General features: G+C 38.0%; 2 protein-coding genes across 6 annotated transcripts; one reads left to right on the top strand and one right to left on the bottom strand.

The window, feature by feature from the left end:
- On the top strand, positions 1-11,357 carry SLC27A2 (solute carrier family 27 member 2). Its single transcript, XM_035899561.1, has 9 exons — positions 1-70; positions 342-551; positions 1,649-1,807; positions 2,338-2,462; positions 6,113-6,307; positions 6,658-6,748; positions 7,796-7,994; positions 8,580-8,677; positions 11,190-11,357. Exons 1-9 carry the CDS (start codon positions 1-3, stop codon positions 11,336-11,338), a joined length of 1,296 nt encoding a protein of 431 aa, XP_035755454.1. The 3' UTR covers positions 11,339-11,357.
- HDC (histidine decarboxylase) lies at positions 8,729-27,652 on the bottom strand. Of its 5 annotated transcripts, none has more exons than XM_035899335.1 (14): positions 24,695-26,218; positions 23,694-23,866; positions 22,517-22,630; positions 21,013-21,135; positions 20,100-20,234; positions 18,996-19,139; positions 18,687-18,753; positions 17,711-17,873; positions 17,518-17,608; positions 16,227-16,325; positions 15,388-15,489; positions 14,567-15,199; positions 12,416-12,494; positions 8,729-9,403 (listed from the first exon to the last, which is right to left on the bottom strand). In XM_035899335.1, exons 1-13 carry the CDS (start codon positions 24,720-24,722, stop codon positions 12,444-12,446), a joined length of 1,923 nt encoding a protein of 640 aa, XP_035755228.1. In that variant the 5' UTR covers positions 24,723-26,218; the 3' UTR covers positions 8,729-9,403; positions 12,416-12,443. The 5 variants fall into 5 exon arrangements, 4 of the variants coding, with proteins under 4 accessions (XP_035755228.1, XP_035755227.1, XP_035755226.1 ...); XM_035899334.1 differs by lacking the exon at positions 8,729-9,403 and adding an exon at positions 11,414-11,502; XR_004842646.1 differs by lacking the exon at positions 8,729-9,403 and having other exon boundaries at positions 12,428-12,494; positions 13,391-15,199.
- Between the last annotated feature and the right edge of the window lie 134 nt (positions 27,653-27,786).

Here is a 27,786-nt window from a genome sequence, read left to right as displayed (position 1 = left end):
ATGGTGGAGAGGGAAGGTAGCAACATAGAGCTGGTGATGCCAGGCGCGCTCTCCCTCAGAGTCCCACAGGGTCTGCAGGCAAGGGGAAGTGTGCTTGGATTGCTCCTCTACAATTCTGTTCCTGCTGCAGAAAACCAGACCAAACCAAATCACTCCCAGTTCTGTGGGGAGACACTGCTCCTCTTCAGTCCTTTTTGCTGGATTCTGAAGTGACTTGAACACGAATTTCTCCAACAGCAGCTAAACGTGAAAGCTGCTGAGCCAGAGTTGATGCATTGATAGTATAGTTCACAGACTAATACAGAATTTTCTTACAATAACTTTTTTCTCTCCTCTTTAAGAACTAAAGGAATCTGTTGAAGAAATACTACCATTCCTGAAGAAAGAAAATGTTAAAGTTTATTATTTAAGCAAGACATCTGCTACAGAAGGAGTTGAGAGCTTTCTTGATAAAGTAGATGCTGCTTCGGATGAGCCTACTCCATTGTCTTGGAGATCAAATATAACCTTTAAGACACCAGCCATGTACATTTATACTTCTGGTACTACAGGTAATGTAAATTCACAAAAACTGTATGGAAGGCCACACATTCCTCCCGATATTGTGGTTTTTTTAGAAAGGAAAGAGAATCTGTTACTTTACATTAATTCCGACTCTCATTGATTCCCCCTCAGGAAACTGAAAATTTGGTACCTGTATCTAAAACCAAAAAGCACATAGAATATAGGCTGACTTTAAGCACTAAATCTGAGGGAAGGGACTGAAGTAAAAACTAACTAAACATACTAATTTTATGCCAGTAAAGTCACTGGACATCTGCTATCTCTTATCCCTGGAGACACTGCTGGCCTAGGTATGTGTCTTGGCACCCACCTTATACTCAGTATCTTTGGATCATGAACTCTAAATGCTGGGCATTGAATTTTTGGGTGTGAGAGTACCAAAAATACAGCTAGTCGTGGCCACTGTGCAAAACCGCAGCCGGTATAGGAGCTGCAACCTGCTCTACATAAAAGCATCTAGCATTAAGAGCACTTAGCCACAGCAGAAACAAATTTGAATCCTATTTGGGCTGCAGAAGGCAAATAACTCAGGTGTCCTTCATCCTTGTTAAAGGCTCTAACATCTTTGTTCTTACAGAATAGGCAAGCACTACCATCATTTTGTCTTCTAGCATCTGTTTCAGCAAGTAATCAGTTCCACTGTATCTGATGGGAAACCCAGAAGAGATTTTGTAGTACGAATTCCAGTTTCATCTATGATGATTCAGAGTTGCAAGGAGATACCTAACTCCAGGAGAGATACAAGATCTGAGATTAACCTCCAGTTTTAGCATTTCCATTCACTTTGCTAGATTCTCCAAATCCCATTTCCTCACTCTCTAGGTACTTGTTATTCCTAGGTACCTTAGATGGGGAATTTGGGCACTTACCGGGGAGTAATCAACTAAAAGTTACAAGTGGGAAGACACATCCTCACCAAGGCTAAACACCAGTGTGTTGCATAGATGCAAGCTGCATGCTTCCCTGAACTCTGGAGCTATCACTTGCATCAGTGAATGAAAGTCTTTTCTTAAGCCCTTGTGAAACTGACTGGTCTTACTATATTCAAGTGAAGTTAAACAGCTTTTTGCTTGACTTTAAACAGGTCTTCCCAAAGCTGCAGTGATTAACCACGAACGCATAATGCTAGCTTGTGGTTTGTTTGATGCTGGCAATGTTACCTCGGAAGATATTATCTATACTGCTCTACCGCTCTATCATAGCTCTGCCCTCCTTGTTGGAGTCCATGGATGTATCATGAAAGGTACTGTGCACTTGACTAGTATGAATGGATGTGTTACTGTGCAGAATTCATGTACAGACTGATCCCAGATACAAGCAGCCTCTCCCTAGCTACTAGGCTTTGAGATTAAATACTTGGTTATACATGTCTGTTACCAGAAACTGTAAGCCAAGAGACATTCTCATTTCTCTGTCATCTTCCTGTGACTTGCACAGATCTTCACCTCACAATAAAACTGTACAAGTTTTATTTTGTCACCTGGACAAACAGGATATATCCTATCTTACATGACAGCTCTTTGCACAGTTTTAGGGTAAATTAGTACAGAGTTTCATCCACAAGAATAGCTTCTCATGAATAGAAATAGAGGTTAAACCAATTATTCAGCATGGATTGTATTTTGATATGTTTTAGGAAATGTATTTCCAAAAGCTTTATAACCCTAATTATACAAGTTGTATACTACAATGCTGTGCTAAGAAATTCTATATGGTCTTATGATGTAATAAGAATTGTTCCTTCTGTTATTTGTTTTACTTCTTTCTATACAGGTGCAACTATTGTTTTGCGAGCCAGATTTTCAGCAAGCCAGTTCTGGGATGATTGCAGAAAATACAACGTAACAGTGATACAGTATATTGGGGAAGTGCTTCGGTATCTATGCAGTGTGCCACAGGTAACGTTAACTGCTCTTCTGTTTTGCTAACTAAATGACTAGGAATATTTGTTTTATTACCCTTAAAATCTAACCAGAAGGGGAGGGGAAAAAAAAAGTCCAACAAAACCTTCCCTAACAAGGTCTGTAATCTCATTGCATACTAACAGGAACTTTTTTTCAAGGAAAAAGAAAGGAGCTTTTGGGTTGAATTAATCATTCTTTTAAATAGTGGAACAGTGGCAATCCATTAATTGACATTCCATTAAAGTGGATAGAGAAAACACTTACCTTATATAAGTATTCCAGCTGGAAATCAAAACCAAGGAGTTCTCTAGGGACTAGTGGAGCTGTGTTTTGAGCAATGTGAGCTTTGGGGGTTTTGTAGCTAAGATGTCCTAACCCAAGGTAGTCAGGTGATCCCCAGGTGAAAGTGTTAATATGATTATTTAAAGAGTGCCCCCTCTGAAGATGCACTTAATGTACTGTCTTCATAGGGTACCTATTCAGAGGCACTTCCCTGCTGAGATCCCTGCAATCATATTAGTTAATCCTTAATTTGAAAAATGTGTTTGCAGTTAGAACTTAGTAGGAATAAAGGTGGTATCAATCAGTCTTCCTAGCAGTATTTGATAACGATAAGCCAGAACAGAGAATCAGGTGCACAGTTTCTTTGTAATTTATGTATGTGTGCAAAGTATCAACTATACAGATGTTTCATTCTGATGTCAGTTACAGCAATATGAAGTAACTTCACTGGAAATCAGTAGGATTCCTCAGGAATTGGGTAACTAAGGAAGATTCTGCTATGCTTTGTATTATTTCTTCATGAGTTGTTAGCCCCAAATGAGCAGTTAATGCATTTTATAATAATCAGAAGGCTTGGCCTCTGGATTGGGCCACTAGTTTTAATCAAAAAGTGGGGGTGGAGGAGATTTAAACTGAGTTAAAGAAACTGGGCACTTCAAACGTATTGTTAAGGGTGGTGATAATTTATACATCAGTCCTACAGTTCATGGAAAATCCCAGTTAGCAAAGTACTCATAATTAGCTAATATTCAACTGGTGTAAATAAAATAGGGGGAAAAGTAAAAAACTAGATTGTATCTCCTTTCATACAGAATGGGTTTTTTTAAGAAAATAAGCTTAAAGAATGACCTAATATACTCATTTTTGATAGAGCTGTGTTTCTTGATAGCATGCATGCATGCACTGAGTTACAGGGCATACTCTGTAAATTCTTGAATTCAGCCAGTGTCTCAAAATGTGTACAGTGGCCAGCCAAGTATAAATTGGTTCCCAAATGGGGTGAGTTTGGTAACGTTGACCACACAGAGACATTAAGCTTAACCATTAAAGTGACCTGTTCATCAAAAATAACATGAAGGGCTGAACCTGAAGCTCACTGAATGATACAGTTGAGTAGTATTTGAGGCTGTCTTGCAGATTGCTCATTATCAGTTAAGATAGACACAGATAGCTTAGCTTTCATTATTTCATATAAGGATTTTTGTTTACTCAGTATGTAGAATTCAACACCAGTGAAAACACCTTTACATAAGCAAGGTTTATAAGCTTAATATCTGATCCCATGTACCCATATGCATGCTCCTTTGAGTGCACAAGTCTCCCAGAAAGATAGGATTAACATTTTAAGAATGCAAAAACTTGACAGAATGGATATTATTACTTAAACTGTCATGGCGCCAAGGGGGCTTGGTCTGTTGCAGATATAACAGAGTTTTTCCATGAGGAACTTGCCATGTAAGCAAGATCCACATTGATGGAGGATGTCATCTGTCTTAACTAATGCCATTTCATTGTTGCACTTGCTTATTGTGCTAGTTACTTTTATTTGTGCTATCATTTCTTTCTTTTACATATCCACAGAAGATAAAAACTCAACATGTGTCAGTTTTCTTTCTGATTGTACTTCCAGCTAACTTACATAGTCATTTCAGAACAAATGAGCAATCCAAGATACAGATATCACCTTAAGGGTGAAGAAGGGAATTAAGTCCTTCCTTTGTCCTTTCATTAATACAGATATCACCTTAAGGGTGAAGAAGGGAATCGTTAAGTCCTTCCTTTGTCCTTTCATTCGCTATAACTAATTAATGGCTAAATAACAAATTTTCTCTATCTGCCTAAGCAAATGGGGAAGAAAGATTGAAAATACAGGCTTAAGAACAACAAAAGATGAGGGACAGTGCAGATCCAAGCAGCATCTTGTCCTCAGTGAACCATTTCAAAATAACATGTTTAAGCTCAGATGTAAAAATGCCCAATCAACTGGAGTCTCTCTCATGAGAGACTAAGGTATTGTGTTGTAGAGCATCATCTACAACAAAGATTTTATTAAAAGTGAACAGTAAATAATTTAGACAATATGCAGAATTTCAGCAGATTTCATTGTTCTATTTTAAGCTTGGTTCTGTCCTAACATGTTAATGGCAAATCTCTCAATATCCCAGAGAACTATGTATTAATGTATTTCTTCTTTAGATTAAATTTAAACATCCATTTCTAGACTATTCTGCAGAAAAGCAGTAAAAATCCAGAAATTATATGACTGAAGTCCAAAATAAAATTAAAGTTTTACAGTATTTAAAAACTGTAGCCATTTTATTATGGCATTTTTTTTTATCTTTTCTGGGAATATGACACTATAAGACAATCCATGTTTGTCTTACTGGCCAGATTTCTCTCTTGAATTGCTCCTTGAAAGAGCATTTTGCAATTCCAGTGTTCCGTGCTCATCATCTGTTTCAACCATCTACTACTGCATTGCCCTCTGCACTGTATTTCCTCAAAGACACAGAGCCAACATACTTATTCCGCACAAATACATGTTCCAGTCTATTGCTGATAGAATAGTCTTAGAAGCCAATATATATCTTAAAAAACTCTTGGTGCCTTAAAATACTATTAAATTATGCAGTAGAAGAAACAGTTGGAGAAAAAGGCAGGAAGGGGGACAAAAGAGCCATTACATGTTTTCTAAAATTTTCTCAGGCTATTGTTACTCATTAGGACATTAAATATTTTTATGAATTACAAGTGTCTGATGTAATTCTGTACTTCCTATTATTGAGGATAAATATAAATGTCTAAGAGAAGGTATAAGTGGACTACTGCCACCCTCACTATGTGTTTATCACTTTACTGTGTAAACAAGAAGATCTAATAGCACTATTAAAAGTGATATGAAATGTGGTAATAAATTTTTTAGCAGGCTCAATCCTGCACTTACAGTGGCAGAAGGGATTTCCTTTTCACCCCAACATCATTTTAAATCCTGCAAACAATTTGCTGAATTCAGGGTAAATTACACTCTTCTGCAGATAGTCACCACAAGGCTTACAAACAAAATAGTTTAACATGGTGCCCAAGTTTCATTCTGGCTTTCTGTGTAGAATTATTTATTCCTGTCTTCATCCATATCAAGTTAGCTACTAACTACAGTTAGATATATAGCCTAACTTGCTCTGTAATGTCTTTTCCCTTTCCACATCAAAATCATGATCTTAACTGTAATGATGTTTGCACACATTTTACTTCAGAATATGCTCAATACTTTTAGACTGAAGTTCCCTTCAGAGTTTTCCAGAAGTAAAAATTCTGCTTTCACTCAGCAGAAATGCGAATTCATGACTGTTGCTTGTTTCTAGAGAAACAATGATCAGGATCACAAAGTCAGACTTGCCATAGGAAATGGAATAAGGGCTGATGTTTGGAGGGAATTTATCCGAAGATTTGGAAATATTAATATTTTGGAATTTTATGCATCGACGGAAGGAAACATTTCTTTTGTTAATTACACTGGGAAAATTGGTGCAGTGGGAAGAGTAAACTGCCTGCAGAAGGTAAGAATAATGACAAAACCTGGCATTTTTTCCTTTCTGGTGAAGTTTGGTGTATTGCCAAGGGCACATAGCAGGCCACTTGTATGACAAGTTGGGAAGAACCCAAGGCTTAGTTATGAATTAGTTTAGGGAGAAGATTCTACCCAGGTAATCTGTAACTGCCCATGTTAGATATCACAAGATACCTCTCGCTAGTTCAGGCAAAAGAACATTTAGACTCAACATGTCCAGTTGAAATGTGATTAATTTGGCTCCTGTTAAATAGACATATGACTACGTAGTATAATTCTGAAAATATTTTTCCAAGATTGAATATTCATATGTGTATACATTTTGCAAATTTTCACTAGAAAATCTTACGCTATGAACTGATTAAATATGATGTAGAGAGAGATGAACCAGTCCGAGATGAAAATGGATACTGCATAAGAGTTCCTAAAGGTAAAAACTTAACTCCTTTAAAAAATTTCAGAAAGATATTCACTTTTTAAAACTATATCTCTTTGCATGACTTCTGTCTGGAAAGATGCTAAGAATTGCCATTGAGTAAGCCAGGTTTTTAACTACAAATTAGAAAATATCTAACAAATCATGTACTATTGTAATACAGCTTAGCAGAAAGATAAGTACAGTGGGGAATGCCGTGTCTGTATAGTTAGATTTTAATAACTTATCTGGTTTTAATAAAGTACACGTGAACATTTTTGAGTACAGATCTTTTACAGATCTCAGGCATAGAAAATATCTGCAGTGTAAGAGAAACCCATAAGAAAACGTAAAAGCTCAGGCTTGATGGGGACAGACTGTAATTTATTTTGTATAGAGATAAAATTCACTCCAGTGTGTCACATCCATGCAAAGCTCTATATAACGTGGGGTTGAGTTTCAGTTCACATAAACATAGAGGTGTTCCTGCTCCCTTCATGAATTACTCCAGCTCTAGCACATGAAAGACTAAAGAACATACTAAGCAGCCTTTTGGTCTATTTTGCATTCAAAGCAAGCAAGCTGAACCCCAATATTTGGTTCCTAAATCCAACTGAATCTTTTGATTGAGGGGTGAGGCTGCCCCACACCAAGTTACGTGGAAAGCCCGTACCAATCATCACCTTCTAAAGACATGCCTGATGCCACATTAAGTTTCCTTTGTAGACACAGCTCCTATTGCGTTAGGTGTTCTAAACTGAGGTTTAAGAAGCTGTCTAGAGAAACCGGGCAACTATTTTCCTCTTACCAGATAAGACCTCAGAGATTCTGTTCTGCTCCATTAATACAAGCAGGTGATAAATTGTGTTATCTACTGGCATTTTTGAGGACTAGTGAATTGAGAGGGTGAAACTCAATCTGTATGTCCACAACTGATTTTAAAAGATGATGATTACAACAAAATTCTCAAATAACATCTGCAAATTTCACTGATGTAATGAAAATTAGTTATTTTTTGGCAATTTACACCATGCTTTTTAAACAAATTTTTCCTCTTTGTAGGTAAACCTGGACTACTGATCTGCAAAATCACTCAATACGCACCATTTAGCGGCTATGCAGGAGCAAAACAGCAAACACAGAAGAAGCAATTAAGAGATGTCTTCCAAAAAGGGGATTTATATTTTAACAGTGGTGACCTTTTAGTGATTGACAATGATAACTTCATTTATTTCCATGATCGAACTGGAGACACATTCCGGTTAGTTTGTTTATTTAAATGCTTGTTACAAGAGAAAATTCTGACTCATTCTCAGGTCTGAATTCATATCCAGTATTTCCTATTGACTGATGATGAGGAATTTCGCTGACTCTCAGTCAGAAAAAGTCACTTCCACTGTTGTATTTTATCATTTGTGTTCGTAGTTACATACAGAAGCCTACAAGAGGTTCATCTTAGGGTGATGAATGAATGCTATTTTGAACAGTCAGAAACCAGTCACATTCATAGAACAAAACCATTGTGGTTTCACATTTGTTATACTTTTAGAGCCTAGGATGGAATCTAAGGTAAGTAATATTTTGGGGTTTTGTTTGTTTAGAGCCATTTTAAGCATGATTAAACTAAGTGTGTTAAATTTTTCTGAGATTTGAATAATCTGAAATGTGTTGTTGAATTTTCTGCCTTGTTTTTCTCTACTTTTGATAACAAGTTCCTTGTTGTGCAAAAGTGCTTCCTGATCTCAAGCTCAGTGCTCAGCCCATTGTAAAGTCAGACATTAAAACACTGGAGATCACTATATGTAATACACACAGAACTCATGACTGTTGACTCCTTATTTTCCAGGTGGAAAGGGGAAAATGTTTCTACAACAGAAGTTGCAGATGTTCTAGGACTGATTGACTGTGTTCAAGAAGTTATTGTATATGGAGTATCTGTTCCAGGTATGAGTAAAATACTTGAAGTATTTCAGCAAAAGAATTTTTTAATACATTAACAAAGTATCAGCATACTAAACTGCAGGGTATAGGTAGCCCTACTTCAGCTTATTTTTTGTAAAGTACATTTGATACATTCCATCATTTAAATGTATGCAATATTAATTAGCTAAAAAAAATATAGCCAAAGCTGATATTAACCTAGTATGACAATACTAACAGGAGAACGGAAGAACGTTTGAGATTAAGTATCTTGGATATAAACATGGTATCTTTTATAGAATATAGCTTTGCAATTACTGTAGATTGGGAGAAACAAAGTAGACTTGGATTTCTAGAAGAACAAGAAAGTCACTTAAGAAATTGATTCCTCTGTTTCTCACCTTTAACAATCTGAAGAAATGCATGAAGTTCTGATATGTTTACTGCCTTTACTCCTCAAAAATCTATGAAATCTTTGAACTTTTATAAACCCTTTAAGTACTTATGGCAGCTTGCTTGCTTCTTTTTTTTCAAATTTGAGAGGTACTGCTACTAAAGGCAGATTCCCAGAGATAATGGAAGACAAAAGAGGGAACAGATAGCTTTACTCTATTTTCTTGTCTCTTGTATTTTGGAGGTGTCTTCCTGCCCATGTTTCTCACTTACCCAAGATCCCACAGGACCTCCCATCTAGCTCCTCACTGCATTTGGGTTTTGATGGAACTCATTCTTCCAGTGTAATGTAGGGATCTGAAATGAAACAAAGTTAGCTTTGATTGAAATCCCAAGTATTGCATTGTGCAAGCAGCTTGTACTAGGTGGCGTAATATGTTGCATGCCCTTAGGGTAGTCTAGGGAGGAGGAGGCATTTTGAAGCCCCTGTTAACTAAGTTAACAGATATTAACAAGTATAACATTAATTATTAATTCATTAACAATATTAATTAACAGGTATCACACTTTTCCAGAAAGGCTTCCAGACTATGGTATAGCACAACGTGGGTCACATCAATGCCAATTTAGTATTTTGATACTGAAAGGTGTGTTAGAGACGCCACTCTTCCTACATCCATTTCCTTCCAACATTTATTTAACATGTGAGAGATTCTGTTGATGTTGTGGTCCACTCGCTATTTCCTCTACTAAAAGTGGAAGACATGAGAACAGAAATGCCCATTGCTTCTGAGGCTAGAATAACAAACAAGGCTGTTTATAAACCATGATGATCTATTAGAATAGTGAATTTAATTCACATAAACTTTTTATTTATTAATCATGTACATACATCTCTGCTACACCTACTGATCTAAATTAAAGCCTCTCTCTTTAAATCACTCTTGTTTTCAGCTGCTTTGTGGTAGGGATAAATACACAGCTGCCCTAGGAGACATTTCAAAAGAAAGGTAACAACATAAACGGTCTCGAGTTCTTTATGTATTTCTCAGATTACACTCCAGGAGATGAGGAAGATATGCTCATATTCTCAATGTGCTTAGAAAACCACATAGGAGAGGTGTTAATACCTAACTATGGAACAACTTTATGGAAAAAAATACTGTTCAAACCGGTTCTCACGTTATGTTTGTGTAAGAATGGGGTGGATTGTGTATTTTTTGTACACGGCACAGAAATATTTGTACTTTAGTAGTGTAGCTGGGGGTGATAGTATATATCACCTGAGGACTCATTAATTCAGCATTCTAGATTTTGAATAAACAAATGGGAATGCCAGGTGTCATCAATACATAGTGCTAAAGGCAAACAGAAACAATACTCAAAAAGAAACTGAAGAACAATCTTAAATTAGCATATACTCGTACGCTACTTTTCTTTAAGCTTTACATGCTGCTTTCCATTTTCACTTCCTCCTGTACACAATTCTGTGAAAGCATTCATATGCTTCTAATGTAAATCTGTATAAGAATATTACCTATTTCTTCTTGCATTACCTGTAACCCCAGAAAACAGAAGGAACACCAAAAGGTTTGCATTTAAATGGTGTCCCATGCCTCAGCCATCAAAAGGGGAGGGAAGAAGCCCTCTTGGTATGTAGTTAAACAAGTAAAAAAACTGAGGAACTTTGATTTCTGCAGCGCTTAATTAATCGTTCATATTTTAATAAACAATGGTAAACTGGGTCTTACTCCTTTCTGTCCTCTTCCTGCATGGATAAAGAAGAGGACTTGTCAGCACAAGTACCAGCATATTTAGTATGATTTATTGTAAAGTAAATTAACCTACACGGTTAAATGCTGCTGCAGGCAGGCAGAGTACTCAAACCTGATTTTCCAAAGACTTTCGAAAGAAGGATGATTTTCAAAATGTCTGCCATCTGTAATTCTGATGCGAGGCTTTCAAAGGAGTTTGGCATCTAGTATGCTGAAGCCTTAAGAAAATCTTAGATGACTAAAGGAAAATATGTCAGTATGTTTTCTAAAGGGTTCACTTATAGGAGAAAGGGAAAAAAAAAAAAAGGTTAGCCTGACGTTCAAATTTATACATGAATTACAGTTATTTGCTGTCAATATTCCTTCAGGTTATGAAGGCAGAACAGGAATGGCATGTATTCGACTAAAGGAGAACTCTGAATTTAACGGAGAAAGTACTTACAGACATGTAAACACTCACCTTCCTAACTATGCGAGACCCCGTTTTATAAGGATTAAGGTAAACCAGTGCTCCTAACTAGCTTTTGTGTGTCTGCATTGTGTTTTCTCTCTTTTCTATGAGGACTGTGGACTTCCTAGTTGCACTAGAGCAATTCTCAAAAAAGGCTTCTTTTGTCTGTCACTTGCTCTTGTCATTTACCAATATGAAAGCAGAACTGCACACAGATGTTTCAGTTCAGCCTGAAAAAAAACAAGTTGCATGAGCAGCTACAGGATACCTGGCACATTTTAACGTGTAAAATCGCAAAGATCTCAGTGGAAAATGCATTTCCTGTTGGATTCCTTTAGCACAGTAACACAGCTGTGTTCTCAGCTTAGTGTAGCTCCCTCTACAGACTGTTATGTGCAAAATAAAGATCCACACACAAAAGCTTGCAAGAAACCTTAGATTTTTATCCTACTAGTGAATAAATAGCCAAATTCTAAACTGAAGTGTAACTTGCATTAGGCAAATGTTGCAAGAATGTCAGTCTCGCTCTACTTCTCTAGTTACTTATTTAAAATAAACATTGCTCCTTTGAGAAGGGTTGTGTATTCACTGAGATGATTCAAGAGGACTAACAGATACTAGCACGCCTAACTGTTTAATCAATCTTTCAACTTTTGAGTTATATGAATAGAACAGTTGACCAGTCAAGGCAGTGGTTTGTCTTGCCAGCCTATGTAAAGTACAGTGAGTCTTGCCCAGTCTCCAATGGCCATTTTCTTTGCTCTTCTTTTCTGAGAAAAAAGTTGCTGTTTTTTGATCCAAGAACATAATTAAATAATGTTCTGGATACAACCCTTGATTCTCTCTAAAAGCTGAAACCTAGTGTTTTCCTGCCTCAATTTAAATAGAAATGTAAGCATTTCAAAAATGTGGCCCCAGCACTTCTCACATTCAGAGTAATTGCTGGCCCACATATTCAACAATCCAGTTATCTGCAGACAGTTTAGACCTCTCTTAGTAAGGCTTTGACTTCTGTGCTGTATGGATTTTCTTCAAACGTGATTCCCTTTAAATTTAGGAAATCTAATGTAATTCCCACAATTATATGCTGCCATTAATATGTGGGGATGCAATTTTTGTTTTGTAGAATGCCATTGAACTTACAACAACTTTTAAGTACCGTAAAGTACAACTAGTGGAGGAGGGTTTCAATCCAGCAGTCATCAAAGATCGCCTGTATTTCCTGGATGACAAAGAAAACCTGTATGTACAAATGACCCAGGACATTTATAACTCAGTAAAAACACATCACTTCAAATTGTGAGCATGTCAAAAAAAATTGTGTTTTATAATATTCAGTTTTTAAAGCATCTATTATTCTAACCTTGCCAGGAAATCCTATTTATTAATATTAGCAAATATCAGTATCTGAAATAAAGTGTAAATGTGAGATTGTTTTAATAAAGCAGAACTTCTCCAACTGTACTGGTATCTTAGCCTGGCTTCTCCTCTCCTTTATACTTTGAATCTTACCTCCTACTGTGTATGGATGTATCGTTAATGCTGTGAATGTTAATATTGTGCACCTAAGCAGGTGAAAGTGGGTACAATATAAGACATCTTTATGCAAATACATTTATATTCATATTGAAGGGTGATCCACTGCTTTAATAAAAATTACATCCCCAAAACCACAGAACTCGTGAAAAAGACCATTAATGCTTACAGTTGTCTCAAATTAGCTAATGAAAAAAAGTCTGTATCAGATGCTTACATTAACTTTGATCTGTTGCAGCAGAGATGCCCTCTTGTTTTTTATGTACCAAGTAATACATACACAGAATGAGAACAATTTGTAAGAACTAAAACATATTTCCCTTTGCGTACAAACAGAGTAGTGGCAGGCCAGATACTTCATAATAAAGTGTGGCTTAGATTTCCCTAGGATTTAAAAAAAGGCAAATAGTATTACAGAATGGAACAAAATAAACCTATTCTAACTTGAAAGGGCTAGCAGACCAAATTTTACGGCTCCTTGTAATGCATGCCTCAATACACTCCACTGGGAGTTTAGCTGATGTTATAAAAATTGTTCTGATTTACCAAACTCACTGTTATATAACTTGAGAATAGTTGTACCAGGTCAGACTGAAGATCCTTCTGGCCAAGTATGCTGCCTTCAAAGTGGGGCGATTGTAGATATCTGGCAACAGACATCTGAAGAAGGCAGCAAGCATCTAGTAGTGCTTTCCCAGAATAATCTAGCAATCATCATGCTTCCTGACTCAACAGTAGTATCTCTGAATTTAAAGCTGCCCTCAATGGATTTTTCTCCTCCCATTTTTTAAAATTATTCTTGGAAAAAAAAAAAAAAGTTAAATCATTGGCCTCTTGTACCAGGAAGTTTGTTCGCTGTACAGAGACCCTTTCTTCTTTATTTCCCCTTAGTTCTTCTGATATGAGAAAGGGTGAAATATCATTCCTCCTCTCTTTCCTCATGCACTTGGGATTTACAGACCTTAGGTAATGCTAGGAAAGGCCACAGGTGCTTAGCAAGGGCAACAGCTCTTGCTATATGGTTGCATGAAGCCTCTGGTGCACTGTAACTGATTAGCACAGATGGAATGGCAGGGCTGCTGTGTGTTTAAACTCAGGGAGTTTTAAAATTGCCCCAATATAGCAAAATCTCAGAGAGAGGTTACATCCTTCTTTTTGCACAGTTCAGAATTGATGTTGGCATTGCATGCACACACAGATCCTCACAGCAGTCTAGAGAGTTTAAGTCAGGTTATTAAAAAAAAAAAAAAAACACCAAACCAAAACCCAATGGTGCAAATAGAGAGCTAACTTGTTTACCCCCTACTGAGACCAGCATATTTTGTCAAAATCATTCTAGCCCACCAGCTAGAAACTGTCCATTACCAGGACTGATAAGGCAGAAATTGGCCTTTTCTTTACCACAGTCTACAAACCAGAGAGTTTCATGTTATATGCCTACAAGATTTATTTGACATTTTAATCTATAAATACACGAAGTTTCCACCAGTAAAAGCACAGGAATTTTCTCAGTGGTCACTGTCACTCCTTACATACTGAACAAATAACATGTAGTATTGCATATGAATAAGCAAACTTTGGTTCTCTTTCTACCTGGAGAGGTCTCCAATCTCTATCGAGCTCTTTTACTTGTTAAACAATGGCTTGCAGAGGACAGCAAGGCAGCTGAAGGCCACACTGAATGCTACGCTCTGGAAAGCTTGGGACACTGTAGAACTTAATTAGTTTTTTGAAGGCACTTTTTTTGAGCATCATCACCTCTTCAGGCAGCCTGGAAAGAATTCTGGCATTTGCATGAGACTCCTTGTCAGTGGCTGCTGCTTTGGGGTTACATTGCTCAAGACCACCAGTCGTTGGCACACTGTTGCAGCTAAGGGAATGTGCTGTCTTTTTCTTGCCTTGAACAGATAAATAACTGAACAAAAAAGAGGTTAACTTATGTTTGGTAACATTTGGGCCATCTTCCGGAAAACAGTCATCTAGAGGATCCCCTTGACCTTTCACTTGTTGACTAATCACGCACGTACTGGGACTAGCTGCTAACTTCTTAGGCTGAACTACTATTTTTCTGGAAGGTGTTTTGTATTTTCCTCCATCTAGATAAAGCTGAGGAACACTACCAATGGCATCAGAACTAGGCTTAACTATCATATTAGGGATTCTTGCCCCATCACCAGAATTGATGCAGTGCAACCCATAATTCTGGCTAACGATTTGGGCTGCAGTGTGTTGAATGATGCTCCAGTCTTCCAGAATATCTTCCCTGGTTGTGAACTGAGATGTTACAGTAAAGCGAATGATGAACTTGTCATGAATGGTTGCTGGAATAAGGAAGAGCCTGCCAGAACTGCTTAATTCTTTCAGGAGTTTTTCTGTCAGCCAGTTGGGACCCTGTTTTAAATATGAATAAGGAAAAAAAATACTATAGTTAGAATTTCCAGTGACATTCAAACATCTCTCTTAAGAATTCCAGCATTACAAATTCTTACATGAAAGTTTATTCACAGTTCTTAATGTCTGAGGAGAGATCAGCTGTGGTCAATTCATTCCAAGAGACATGCAAAAGGCCCCATCATTACCTTTAAGCGAAATACAACCAGTCCAAGATGTCTCTTGGCAGGAATTTCAAAGAGTGGATCACTTTTAACCAATGATTCAAAGAATTTTGCTGTTTCTGTACCCTATAATTAAAGGAAAAAAGTAGTTATGTATTGGTTTGTCACAAACCCACTGTAAGACACTAAATTAAGTAGTTAAGAAGAATTCCTTTCCTTACTAAAACACATCATTCCAATGCATGAATAGTAGCAAACAGAAGAATGACAACAAAGCTAAGAATTTTAAAGCCTGTGTCTATTTGCCCGAACCTTTGACAATCAACAAGAGCACTATACCTATATACAGGAATTTTCTAGAAGAGGTTTGAAAACAGAATGTGCCTTCTCAGATGAGAGTCCTTTTGCAGCAACCATTGATCCACAATATCATAGAATCATAGAATGTTTTGGGTTGGAAGGGACCCCTAGAGGTCATCTATATGATCCCTTCTATTCACACTCCATCAAAGACTTACACCTGTAAATTTTCATAGCAATGGGTTCAGCCACCCATCACAGCCTGCCTCCCAAACAGCTGCCACTTTGAAAGAAAGCTTCTGCAGATTAGTAATGTGCAGAAGGCATTGACTTATCCAGCTGCTTTCCATTTGCCTATTGCTTCCAGGAAGGATACAGGAAATGTTTTGTCCATGCAGTCAATCTGTACAGATTACTTAAGAGTAAAATCAGCATGCATTTAGTGCTCACATGCAAGCTTTGCGTGTGAGAGAATTCTGTTACTTTGCATCACTGAATTTATTAAATACAGCTAGCAATAAACAAACATAATACGTTTATGCTTGCATTGTTAATTCACATACATGTCGAACATGAGCTTGAAGCTTTTTCACCCCAAATGAACGAATCACAAACCACAGCTTCAAAGAACGAAAACGACGACTCAGTGGTATTTGCCAGTGCTGTGAAGACACAACGGTGTATCAATGAGTGCAAAAACAACAGAAAGGAATGTCCCCTTACACTGCTACACCTGCTGCTTCAGACTCTGGTCAGAAATCTCTGTTGACACAAAGAATTTCATATTACTGAAAATCTGCTAAGCCTAGGATAGCCATCAAAGAAACACTACATCTAAATATGTTTTAATTATTTGCAAAAATAAGATTGTGGTTATTCCCTTTAATCTATGGCCTAGATATACTTAGAATTTTTTGTTAAGTACCAGATAATAACAAAAGCTTTTTACATTTAAAGAAAGAGTATTATCAATTTAAGATGTGTCCTTTTACACTTTAGGACCAAGTGCTCACTTCAGTTCCTGTAATTTGCATATTTAAGTGCCATCCTGAACGTTTTCCCAAATCACCTATAAACAGCGAGAATTGATACAGGGGTAGACCCTTACAGGGGAAGTAACGCCTACTGCATGGAAAAAAGTGACAGAACACGTAAAGGAATAGTTCTAGGGAGCTACCCAATTACTTGCAGGGTCCTATTTAACCACAAGAGGGACTCGTTGATATATTCCCCCCCACCTCTACACTCACATTCTCTGTGAAAAGCACTACTGATTTCAAGAAAACAATTATCTTTTCAGGACTAGGGTGAGATCATAGCAGAAACAATTGGCAGTGAATATTCTTTTGTTTTACTGGACTGAAATCTGCTGTAAGATGGATCTAAAGTGAAATGCCTCTTGGCTCTCCTATGAATACCTTAATCCAAAGAAAAACACAATTCATTCTACTGCTGTTTCATATCACAGTGTTTCCATTGCTTACTCCTTTCTCTTTTTTATTACGTATCAGAGATACAAGAAAACCAGCCAAAATGCCATCAGTAGGAATTACTTCAGCAACACAATGCACAGAAATGATCCTTCTAACTAAGAAGGCTGGATCCCCATCTGTAAAAATCTTGAGTACTTCAATCTCCGTATCTGAAAGCAATTTTACAATTAGGTTTTCACAACCAAGGCTCACTTCAAAGTTTTACTATTTAATCTGCATTAGGATCTCAGTATAATTGTTTTTATGCCTTTATGTAGTAAGACCAACTATAAGATAAGCACACTCCAGAGCATGAGGAATTTCACATTCTGTTTGAAAATTTTATAGGCAATTTAAAATACCAACTCAACTAACAACTTACCATGAAATCAACAGCAGCTCCTGAATTGGGATGTCTGAGGTAGACAGGGTTAACACTGAAGGTTTGATGTAACTTGTATTTATCTTTAACCCTATGAATTATAGAATGAATTGCATTTAGCAAAGAATCGTGCAGAGAAAGACTTTGCAACTTGCATGTTATCCTTCTGGTGGCGTGTTTTGCCTTTACTCACCAAAATCCAGTGCAGTCAAAATGAACCATCATCCATTTAGAAGGGTTAAAAGTAAAGGAATCTGCATATTCAATTCCATCCAAGAAAAATCGGAATTCAGGACATACAAATGCTGTTCCTGCATATGCAGCATCAATATGAAGCCAGAGTCCCTCAGCATCACCTATTGGAATTGAAATTGTTGTTATGTAAAGGACATAAGGAATCAAAGTACATGCTTAATCTCTCTTCTCTGAAACTAGGTGCATGTTTTTGCAGGAGGTGGGGTGAACAAGCTGACAACAAAATAGCAAACAAGAGATGGACAGTATAGTTTTATTCTAAAGCTGTGGATCCAGAACCCCAAAATACAGGATAATACAGAATCAGATGGACTCTAAAACAACAATCACCGTTCTGTATTTCATGAGTGAGGCTTTTTAATGTTTGATTTCTGTCACCTGCCTAAGTGAAATTCCCCAGTACAACGCAGTTGCACAAAGCTAGAATAAAGACCCGGTGGCAAGTAAAAAGGACCCAGCGAGAGAAGCCACACTCTGACCCATGAGAGAAGGAGCCACAGGTCTTCAGCAGCTACTTGTCAGAACTTTTGCTGGAATAGAATCTGCAACTGTGCCGAATTTACCTATTGAACTGGTGGCTACAAGGGATGTCCTACCAAACACTACCTTCAAAACTCCTTTGCTAGGTTAAATATTTATGTAGCCATTCTACAACAGTAATGTACTCTGTCCTGTACAGTCTGTATTCCCTGAATAACCACTGTTCGCAAATTTCATCCATTTTGAATAGAATGGATTTTATCATCATAATCTAAATCTTACAGAAATCACTGCAAAGTGTTGCTCTGACTCCACTGATCTTTGAGACACATCTGAAAAACTCAGCTGATTAGCATTTCTAATTGCCTTGGTTTTGGCATGAAAAATTCTCATACTATCTTTTAAAATCAGGAAAAAAAAAAAAAGACACTTACAAACTGGTCCGAGTTCTGACAGATTGTCAAAAGCACAGACACCAGTTGTACCCAAAGTTGCACAAACCTAGAATAAAACAAACCTGTTAAGATGGCATTTTTTTAATAAATGGATGCAACACTTTGAAAGTGAGAGGCTATCATATATAGTCAATGATACTAATTTTTTTTGTTCAATAAATTCTTGTATACATTTTAACCTTCAACTAATGTATTTTAACACAGTAAGAAAGGTTTCAGATGTAATTTTATGTTGACATTAAGAATACAACACTGCATCAATACCCCCAACCAGAAACTTGAACATACAAAGACTGGCACTAGGCCTTTCTTTCTGTCTTCTGCAATGGCTTTCTTCAAAGTTTCACCTCTGAGGGAAAAGTTCTCATCCACAGGCAGAAACTTCATCTTCACAAGAGAAATCAAGCCAGCCTTTTCTACAGAAGAATGCGCCTTGAAAAAAGAAACAGTAAGAAAGCAAGCTCTGAGGCTGAACAGCTGTGGTAAGTTATGGCCTAATAAAAGACAGTGGTTGCAATAAAAACAGAGATAAAACCCTTATTATAATCCATATTAATACAAGTCTGAAAGTTTCTTTTTTGTGAATAACTAAAAGAAATAATACACTGTAATTCAAGGGAATGCATATGCTCCATTTATTTGGGTACTGGTCTCTAAAATGTAATAATAGGCATCCTTACCTTGTGTTTGGAGGGCCATTTATCAAAACTCAGATCTTAAAGGACCCTCTAGAAATGTACCAACTTCAGTTTACTCCCTCCTCCCTGCCATAAGAAGATAAAAACCCCTGAAGTATGCCTACTTCTGGGCTGGGGTAGACCAAAACCCCTACAAGAAAAAGGCCTTTTAGTTATACTAAGAGAGAACCAGCACAAGTGCCTCTCCTGCTGCAGTTTTCACAGGGGAATATGATTGTTCAGTTCAGGAGTCCAAGGACAGAACAGGTTTGCAGGCAGAGTCACAATATTGTGTAGATGTTTCCTCCAAGAAGCAGCACAGAGGCCTAGAGTGGAGACCACAACCAGGAGCGGCACTGAGGTAACACCCTGAGCGTGCCTGCCTCTGAGTGGAAGGAGGCTGTGAAGAAACAAAGAGCTGAAGCAGCATGAGATCAGCACCTAGTTACTGGAGGAAGGCTTTCTGAAAAACAGGAAGTGCAGAAATGAGTTATGTGGAACAGTCTCTTGAGGACTGCTGGGACCCTACAAAACCTCATCTCATGCTGATTTCGTTTCCCCATCTGCAGAAAGCAACATTAGAGGGATTCGTTCATACTTGAATGGCATTCATGTTTGTGTTTTTCTCTTGGTACAGAAATGTTGAGTTCACATTGTATGGTCTGGGTGAGACTGCAGAAGCAAATTTGTTTTCTTTGTAACCATAAGAACCTACTTGATCAGATGCATAAGCGATGAGGCGAGAATTGAGTGAGGACTCATCAGTGTCTGGCTCACAAAGCTTCATCTCCAGAATTTTGTTTTTCCTTGCTGCTAGCAGTGCAACCAAGGTTGATTCACTCACAGTGCTCTGCAAAGACATTGCTCATTTATTGCAACATATTGCTACTTTATTACTATTTTGTCAGGGATTTACTGAAGTCATTGAAGTGCTCAGCTGTCCACCCCCTCTTACTTCTACTACCGCTTTTCTGGGATGTGGTGGAAAGTCACTAGCTCAGGAGCGGCTCTCTGGGCGAGCAACATGAAACAAAGCCTTTTAACTGCTGTATATTTTTAACATGCAGGACTGAGTTGGGGGGAGTAAATAAATCACAATTTCCCTTTTGTTCTTCTACAGCTAAAATGTAGTATCTCCCATAAAAATTACAAAGCTGAACAAAGCTCCTTCTAACAAGACAGAGCCTCAGCATTGACTCCAGCAGATACTTGCTTAGGCCTTATGAAAGGAAGTAAAGGTTCAGGCCTTGCAATTCTCAGAGACAAAGTAGATATCAGAAAAAGGAAAAAAATTTCTTGTGTGGCTAAGTACTGCTGGTAGAAGGACAATGACAAGGATTCCTTCTCTAATTAAACAAGAATCACTTTAGTGAATAATTTGGTGACGTGAAATAGACTGAAGAAACCAAATCTGGATCTCATTCATTTATTCTTAGTAAGGCCACAAGAGTACCTAATCCTTGTCCATTACACAATTAGGACTAAAAGCAATAGCATTTGGGATTTGTCTCTATTCAGATCCATAGAGCAAATCTTGTTGATTTTGCCTCCAGGAAAGCTATCACCCAGAGGGAAATTCACTTGCCTGAAAACAAGATATTGATGAGGCCACCTCTGATCTTCCCTACCTGTAATACTCCTCCACCCACACTGTCAGGATGGTGGTGCAGGAATTTATCTGGAAGGCCCAGCATTTTAGCCAACCAATCCATCACATTCATTTCCAGTTCTGTACAGGCTGGACTAGAGGCCTAGAAAAAAAAAAAAATCAGGCTGTAATTCACCCTGCAAATACAGTAGGAGCATAACCCTTAGAGTACACCATGTATCACATTTTATTAATAGCTATTAACACTTTTTAAGTGCCTTGGGAGAAATCTCACCTAGGTGCTACAAAGGCAGATTGACAAGCTTTGTAGCAGTGGATATATAAGCAGCTAGCTGTGTAATACTATGACCTAGCAGAACACAACGCTCTTGTAATAAAAATTATGTCGTTTGGCAAGTTCTGCAATACAGACATCTATGTTAAGGTTGCAGTTGAAGATGAGCTCCGAGTACCTTGCTCATTACCAGCTGCCCTTGTGGAGCACTAAATACATAGACCCTCTACCACCTCCTTAAAATGCTTTCCCCAGATTACCCACATCACCTCAGTGTTGAGCTTCTAAACTATCAATAATTTTAGAGTCATGAAGAAAAATCATTAGCTATTTGAGACAAAACCGCGGAACTGCAATTCACCACAGAAGTACATGCTCTTGGTCCCTAAAGAGAAAGGGCACTGATCCATCTCCCAACTGAGAGTTAAGGAAGGGAGGCTTCTGAAGAGTGACAACAGATGAAAGATGAAGCTGTTCTGGAGCGTCCAGCTTTCTACTTATGAATGAATCCGTTTACACTGCAGATTTAACAGAAATCTACCAAAACTAGATTGAGGGCATAGAAATGGACTTTTCTGTGTATGCAGTGAGCTGATCTGATACAACTACATGGAGACCATAATCATCAACTTCTTATAGGTTTATGAGCTTCTACTGCTTTCTTACACGGAGACATACATCTAAAAAGCTGGGCAACTTCATCACTGGGGGAAACATTGGCTTCAGAACGCAACTGAGGTATGTAGAGACTCACAACCAAGCAGTGCTGTGTAGCTGCTGCAGGAGGATACAAAACACTCAAGATATTCTGGAACAAATCACCAAACAATTATTTTCAGATGAGGAAAAATAGGAAATGTGTTCTCTCACAGGAGCAGAACTGGAATGGAGCCCAACCTAGCCTGCAGTCATGGATGGTGGCTGCTTTATTGCCTGCAATGCTTGTGTAACAGTCTTGGCACAGAGACTAGGTGATAGCAAACAATGTTCACAGTGGGATATGCAAAGAATTAGAAAGGAGACATCTCAAGTGGTATATTTTCTTCATTCAACTCCTACTACTGTATAATGTTTGCTCTTATATATTCTATTTATTTTAAGTGATATTTTTCATTTATGCAAATAACATACAATTGGTTAAAGGAAATGATTATACTGACTCACAGAATAAAAAAGAATGTCTATGACCTGCTCCCTACATAATACACAAGTTAAATATCTAAAATAACAAAAAAAAAAGAAAAATTACCCATGTGAATCCCAAGCAGTTAATTGCATCAGCCAACATATCGCCAAGGAGTGAAGGCCAGGAAGTAAGAGCTGGAAAGTAGGCATGCATGTGTGGACTTTGCCAATGGACTACCTAGAACAAAATTATCCAGAAGTTAAGTCTGAAAATGTAACAAAATTCTGCACAAGGTGTAGTGATTAGCATCTGTTTAAAGGGATGGAAAACGATCACAGCAACCAAATATGTGCAATTATAGATCTGCTAGCAGAAAGCTACAGAGATAGTATCAACAGGAATGCAGCACCAGCAAATGATAACACTATGTCGTTATTAGATAAATTCCAAATTCTAGCAAAAGCATTTATCTGAATTAAACAGGCAGACAAAGATTCTGAACAGGAAAGAACGGTCTTTTGAACATTGCACAACAGAGTCAGAAATATCAAAATACTAATCTTTGTAAGGGCAATCCTTGCAAAAAAGTTGTTCTTGCTCATTTTGTCAAACAATAGCTTGCCTTTAGCTACACACAGCAATTTACAATTATATAGCGCCCCTCTATATGCCTGAAGGAGTTTATATGTGGGACACCAGTGTAAGCATGTTTAATGTGAATACCTCTCCTACATCAGATCAAATTTCTGCAAACATCTATAAAGAAAATTTTAAAATAGACTTTGAAGCAGTTTCTTGCATAAAATGTTTAATTAGGTAATATGAACTACCTTAGCAGAATCTGCAATATTCATGTACAAGAGCAAGGAGACCTTTACATTCAAAGGGCAGGAGACAAGTTGTATATGTACCTGACCTTGGGCAAGAGATGTTTCACTTGCTGTGCCCGAGTTTCCACATCTCTAAATTGTGATGATGCACTTCAGCAGGTAGAGGCCTCGTGAGGCTAAATTCACCAGCGTCAGAAAATCATTGTTTCCCTCTAAGCAAACGTGAGTTATTCTTAAAGTATAAAATACTTCAAAAATACATTCAGTCTATCCCCAAAAATTGTAGTTAGGAACACAACAGTAATCTCCAGAATCCTTCTGTGGACATACTACCTACAAGACTTATTCTATGATTTGGGTGCTTTATTTATTTAGATAAATGTTCTGCAGAACCTGTGCATTCCCAGGATTTGGTGTTCACCCCAGGTAGTAATGGCTTTTTCCTGTCATAATTATACTTTATTTCTTACCCCAGGCATAATAATCTTCTCTATATCTCCAAAGATGTTGTCCCAGCTGTCTGGGTCCATTGGGGCAGAATCCGGCAACTGGGCTCTCATGTAACCTGGCTGTACATCCGGAGTCACCCGTCTCTCTCTCACATTGCTCAGGTACTGGCAAATGTAATCCACCATCTCTTTCCCTGGAAGAGGCAAACCAGTGCTTTGAGTTTCCACTGCAGTACTAGCACTTCATGCAATCTGTCATTAGCATTGGACAGGGCTTGGAATACTGCTCCCAGGGCAGCCACAGGAACTAACCCTCCTACACCCTACCTGTCCCATCTAATAATGTAGGGACACAGCTTCTAGAACAGGCTTCATGGGGACAGAACAGACTCACAGGGTTACTTCAGTGTTGTCATTGAATAGTTCAAATGTACCTTTAAAATACAATCATGGTACAAGCACAGTTTGTTTGATTACTGAGAGAATAGACAGATTTTCTTGGCTACAAATTAACTGAAACTGTACTTCACAGAAATTAAATTTTCACAATGCCCAATGCTTCCCTGTCATTATAGCATACCCCCTTTTGCATCCTCTGAGAACAGCTGCACAGCTCCACACCTTTTCTCCATTTTTTAGGCAATCTCCTCCAGCCTTGGGACCAAAGCTTGTTCCCCATCTCCAGAACTCTGCCAGTATAACCGAAGTCTCATGGTCAGTCAGGGGAGAGCCACTGTGCATAACCCGCTAGCAGAAGTTTATTCAGAATCACAGTTTTGCAGCTTTCCCATAGTATTTTAAATGTAAGACCAAAAAAGCCTAAGTCATCCACTGACTCTAAATCCATTAATTTAAACTCAGTCCTGGGACACATTTTTGTCTCAGCCGATCTAAGGGTCAAGGACACACATGCAAATAAAGAGTATATAGCCCATCCTAATTTGGGGTATCATTCCCAGCCCTACGACAGTTGATCTCTAGGAGAAAATGCTACCTATTTCCAAGAGCAGAGGATCACTCACCTCTCTGTCTGTACTCCTCAGGCTCCATACCGATTCCTTCTAAAAGCACCTCTTCAAACCTGGACCACGACCTTTCAGGAGCTGTGGGCAGTTTGATCTGGTGCCCTGCTAGCTGCTTCACCTTTTATAGCTCCCTTTATCTCTCAGACTCACGCATTCTGGAAAAGGTTTAACGTAGGCAGGTTATTGGTGAGTGTTTGAACTCCTCCCAACTGAGGGCTTTCACAGTCTCTGTGCTCTTTTGATGTGTAAGATAGTGTATCTCTGCCTCTGCACTAACCCTTTCCCATTTTCAATCTTTCAGAAGTCTCACAGTAATCCAAGTCATGAATGTAAGACACATTAACATCAGACTTGTAGGAGAGAAAAAGCTTAAGAGCTTCCAAAATCAAATTAAAGCAGTCACATTACTCCAGCACACTGAACTACTGCACTAGCGGGAGTCATTAAAACAAGGCACCAGCACATACTAAATTTGACAGTGCGGGCAGGGACTTTTTTTTGGTTTGGCTTGGTTTTTAAAGAATTGTAGGATCGAGTCTTCCCAAGAAGAGACCTGCATCCCCACAAGTCTTCAGTCCCTATGCTGTCAGTCCTTTGCTGCTGGAAGGGAAGGCATTACAATTATTGCCAGTTCCAGAACTGCAACGCAAAGCAGCAATTATCAATCCTCTTCGTGAATTTCCTGCCCCTCCAGATCAGAGCAGGTTACACTGCAGGGTGATGTTCCTCCAACTGCTATCACCCTAGATTGCTGAGCTGGGAAAATGCATCTTTTTTCTCCCCCCTGTGCTTGGTTTTCTCACATATGATGTGCATAAGCACTGGGATTTGGCCTTGCATCTCCAGAACTCCTCCAAGTCCTCCACCTGGATTGTTCTCAGCTTGGAAGAACAGCCATGTAGTTTTCCCCTTGTTCGTTTCAGGACCTGAAAACACATCCTGACCTGTCTTTGGCAGCACAGCTTTTGACACTGTACTCAAGGTTGAACGCTTATCATCTTCACCAGAAGGAACTCACTTGCTCTACACTGATACCAGGCAGCCCTGGGAAAAGAGAGAGGTAGGACTAAGCACCAGAAAGACAAATTATTACATAGTACAATATATGCTTGCCCTATTTTGCTATACCCAAGGTTCCTGCATAGGATTGGCCCCGTTGGAGGCAGGACCCCAGGCAAAGCAGACCCTTTGTCTGACACATGACAGCAGTTTCTCTGTTCTCATCATACAGAAGAGAACCGGCTGTCAGAGCAGCTTTGATTTTCTGCCTCATGTACTATAATGCAGCCTAAATGCTTTCCTTGTTCTAGAAAGTTATGTCTCTCCGCAGCATACTTTCTACAGAACAGTATGAAAACCTTTGCTAGTTTCTGCTGCGATTAGATATTTTGAGAAAGAACTGTTTCATAGATATGACAAAGATAGTGTGTATCTGCCTCTGCACTAACCCTTTCCCATTTTATGATGTGCTCTGATACATGCACATCAGATTAATATACTGAAATAAAAAAAACTGATAAAAAAAGCATTGAAAGAAGATGTGCAAGAAGTGCAAAAAAACCATATTATATGCTTGTTCATCTGCTTTATCTCACATTTCCCTGGAAACATTAAGGAAAAAAATAAGAAGCTGCCCACACACTTAGTATCAATTTATGAACTTGACTTTACTGCAAATACTACCATAAAGGGAAACAAAAAAGGTCAGAAAGGACTGGCATCAAGCACAGGACCAACTCAAAAAGAGCTCAGAGTTCTCAAAAACTGTGATTCTAGCTCATTACAAGTAACTAATACATTACTTTAATATATGGACGTCTGTTCAAAGCAAGCTGGTAGCTAATTACATTTATGATTTCAATTTGGACCAGCAAATAAGGAGCAATACTTTTAACAATGTTTTCAGAGCTAAACTACGCAATAAATATTCCATGTGTCATATATACCCTACGCCTTTGCTCAAAGGTGACAGTTTCATCAGGTTGGTTTCTCGTTCTGTGCAGAAGAGAACAAACAGTAGGTCCTGTTCGGAACTGGAATAAAATAGGTGATAATGAATTACAGGTAGGGTAAACATTACTGTTGATAAATAATTTTTTGTTATAGCTACCTTGCACTTGGAAGGATTTTGTTACAGACAATGAGGAATAGAATATTTGCTCACAGGAAGCAGAATTAATAGAAACGGTTCTTTTCATTGTTTGCTACAAAGGTCTGTGCCGTCAAAACCGTGGGAAATTCTCCACTTGGACGTGAACATTACCACTATCACTACTCAGACCAATGCTGAAATTCTTATCGTTATTAAGAGTTCACATAGATTAAACTGTAGTTAAGTCTGTGGGATGTGAGGACACAAATGTTATTTTGATCACAGAATAATTCAGTTGGAATAATGCCTAACCAGTACATTTAACTTGACGAACTGGTTCCTGCATTCACTAATGACATAATGGACAGTTTCTGAAAAAAACCCTAAAATACAGCAATTTCCAGTTAGTCTCCGCGCAAGGCTTGCTTCAAGTCCCCGTACCAGCTGAGCACAATTATATCCTTGAAAATAATTCTTCTAAAAACCATCACCACAAATTCTTCTTTTTTTTTTATTAGCTTCTGATTATTTTGGGGTCAAATTTGCCAATCGGTATCAAATTTGCCAAATTTATACCAATATTAGGCTATTTAGGATTTTTTTCCCAAATGCCAGTTCTATAAACTCAAGTCAAAGTTTGAAGAAGGAAGATTTTACTTTGTATTGTATAATGCAATTCTTTCCCCACTCCTCCCTCCTACCTTTGAAAGTAATTCTAAGCCTAAAAGAATTTTTTGTATTTTTCTGAATGCCTAACACAGCACAGCTTTGACCTTCTAATGTGCATAAAAAAACAATTGAAATGGAATTGATTCTACACTATACATATGTGGAAAAGATATTTAATTGTAAAATAGAAAAAGTAGGCCAGAGTACAGTTTTAAGGGTAATTCTTTGTGTACAGTATAGGTGAACTAGACTTTTTGCTTAATTTTATATAAACAATTCCATAAAAGCAGTGAAACATGGAACAACAAAGCAAAGCACAAAGAGTTTT

The sequence above is a fragment of the Egretta garzetta genome, unplaced genomic scaffold (assembly GCF_000687185.1).
Source record: "Egretta garzetta isolate BGI_Z169 unplaced genomic scaffold, ASM68718v1 scaffold287, whole genome shotgun sequence".
Taxonomy (NCBI): domain Eukaryota; kingdom Metazoa; phylum Chordata; class Aves; order Pelecaniformes; family Ardeidae; genus Egretta; species Egretta garzetta.
The sequence above is the reverse complement of the archived record's forward strand: the minus strand, read 5'-3'. Positions and strand labels throughout refer to the sequence as shown.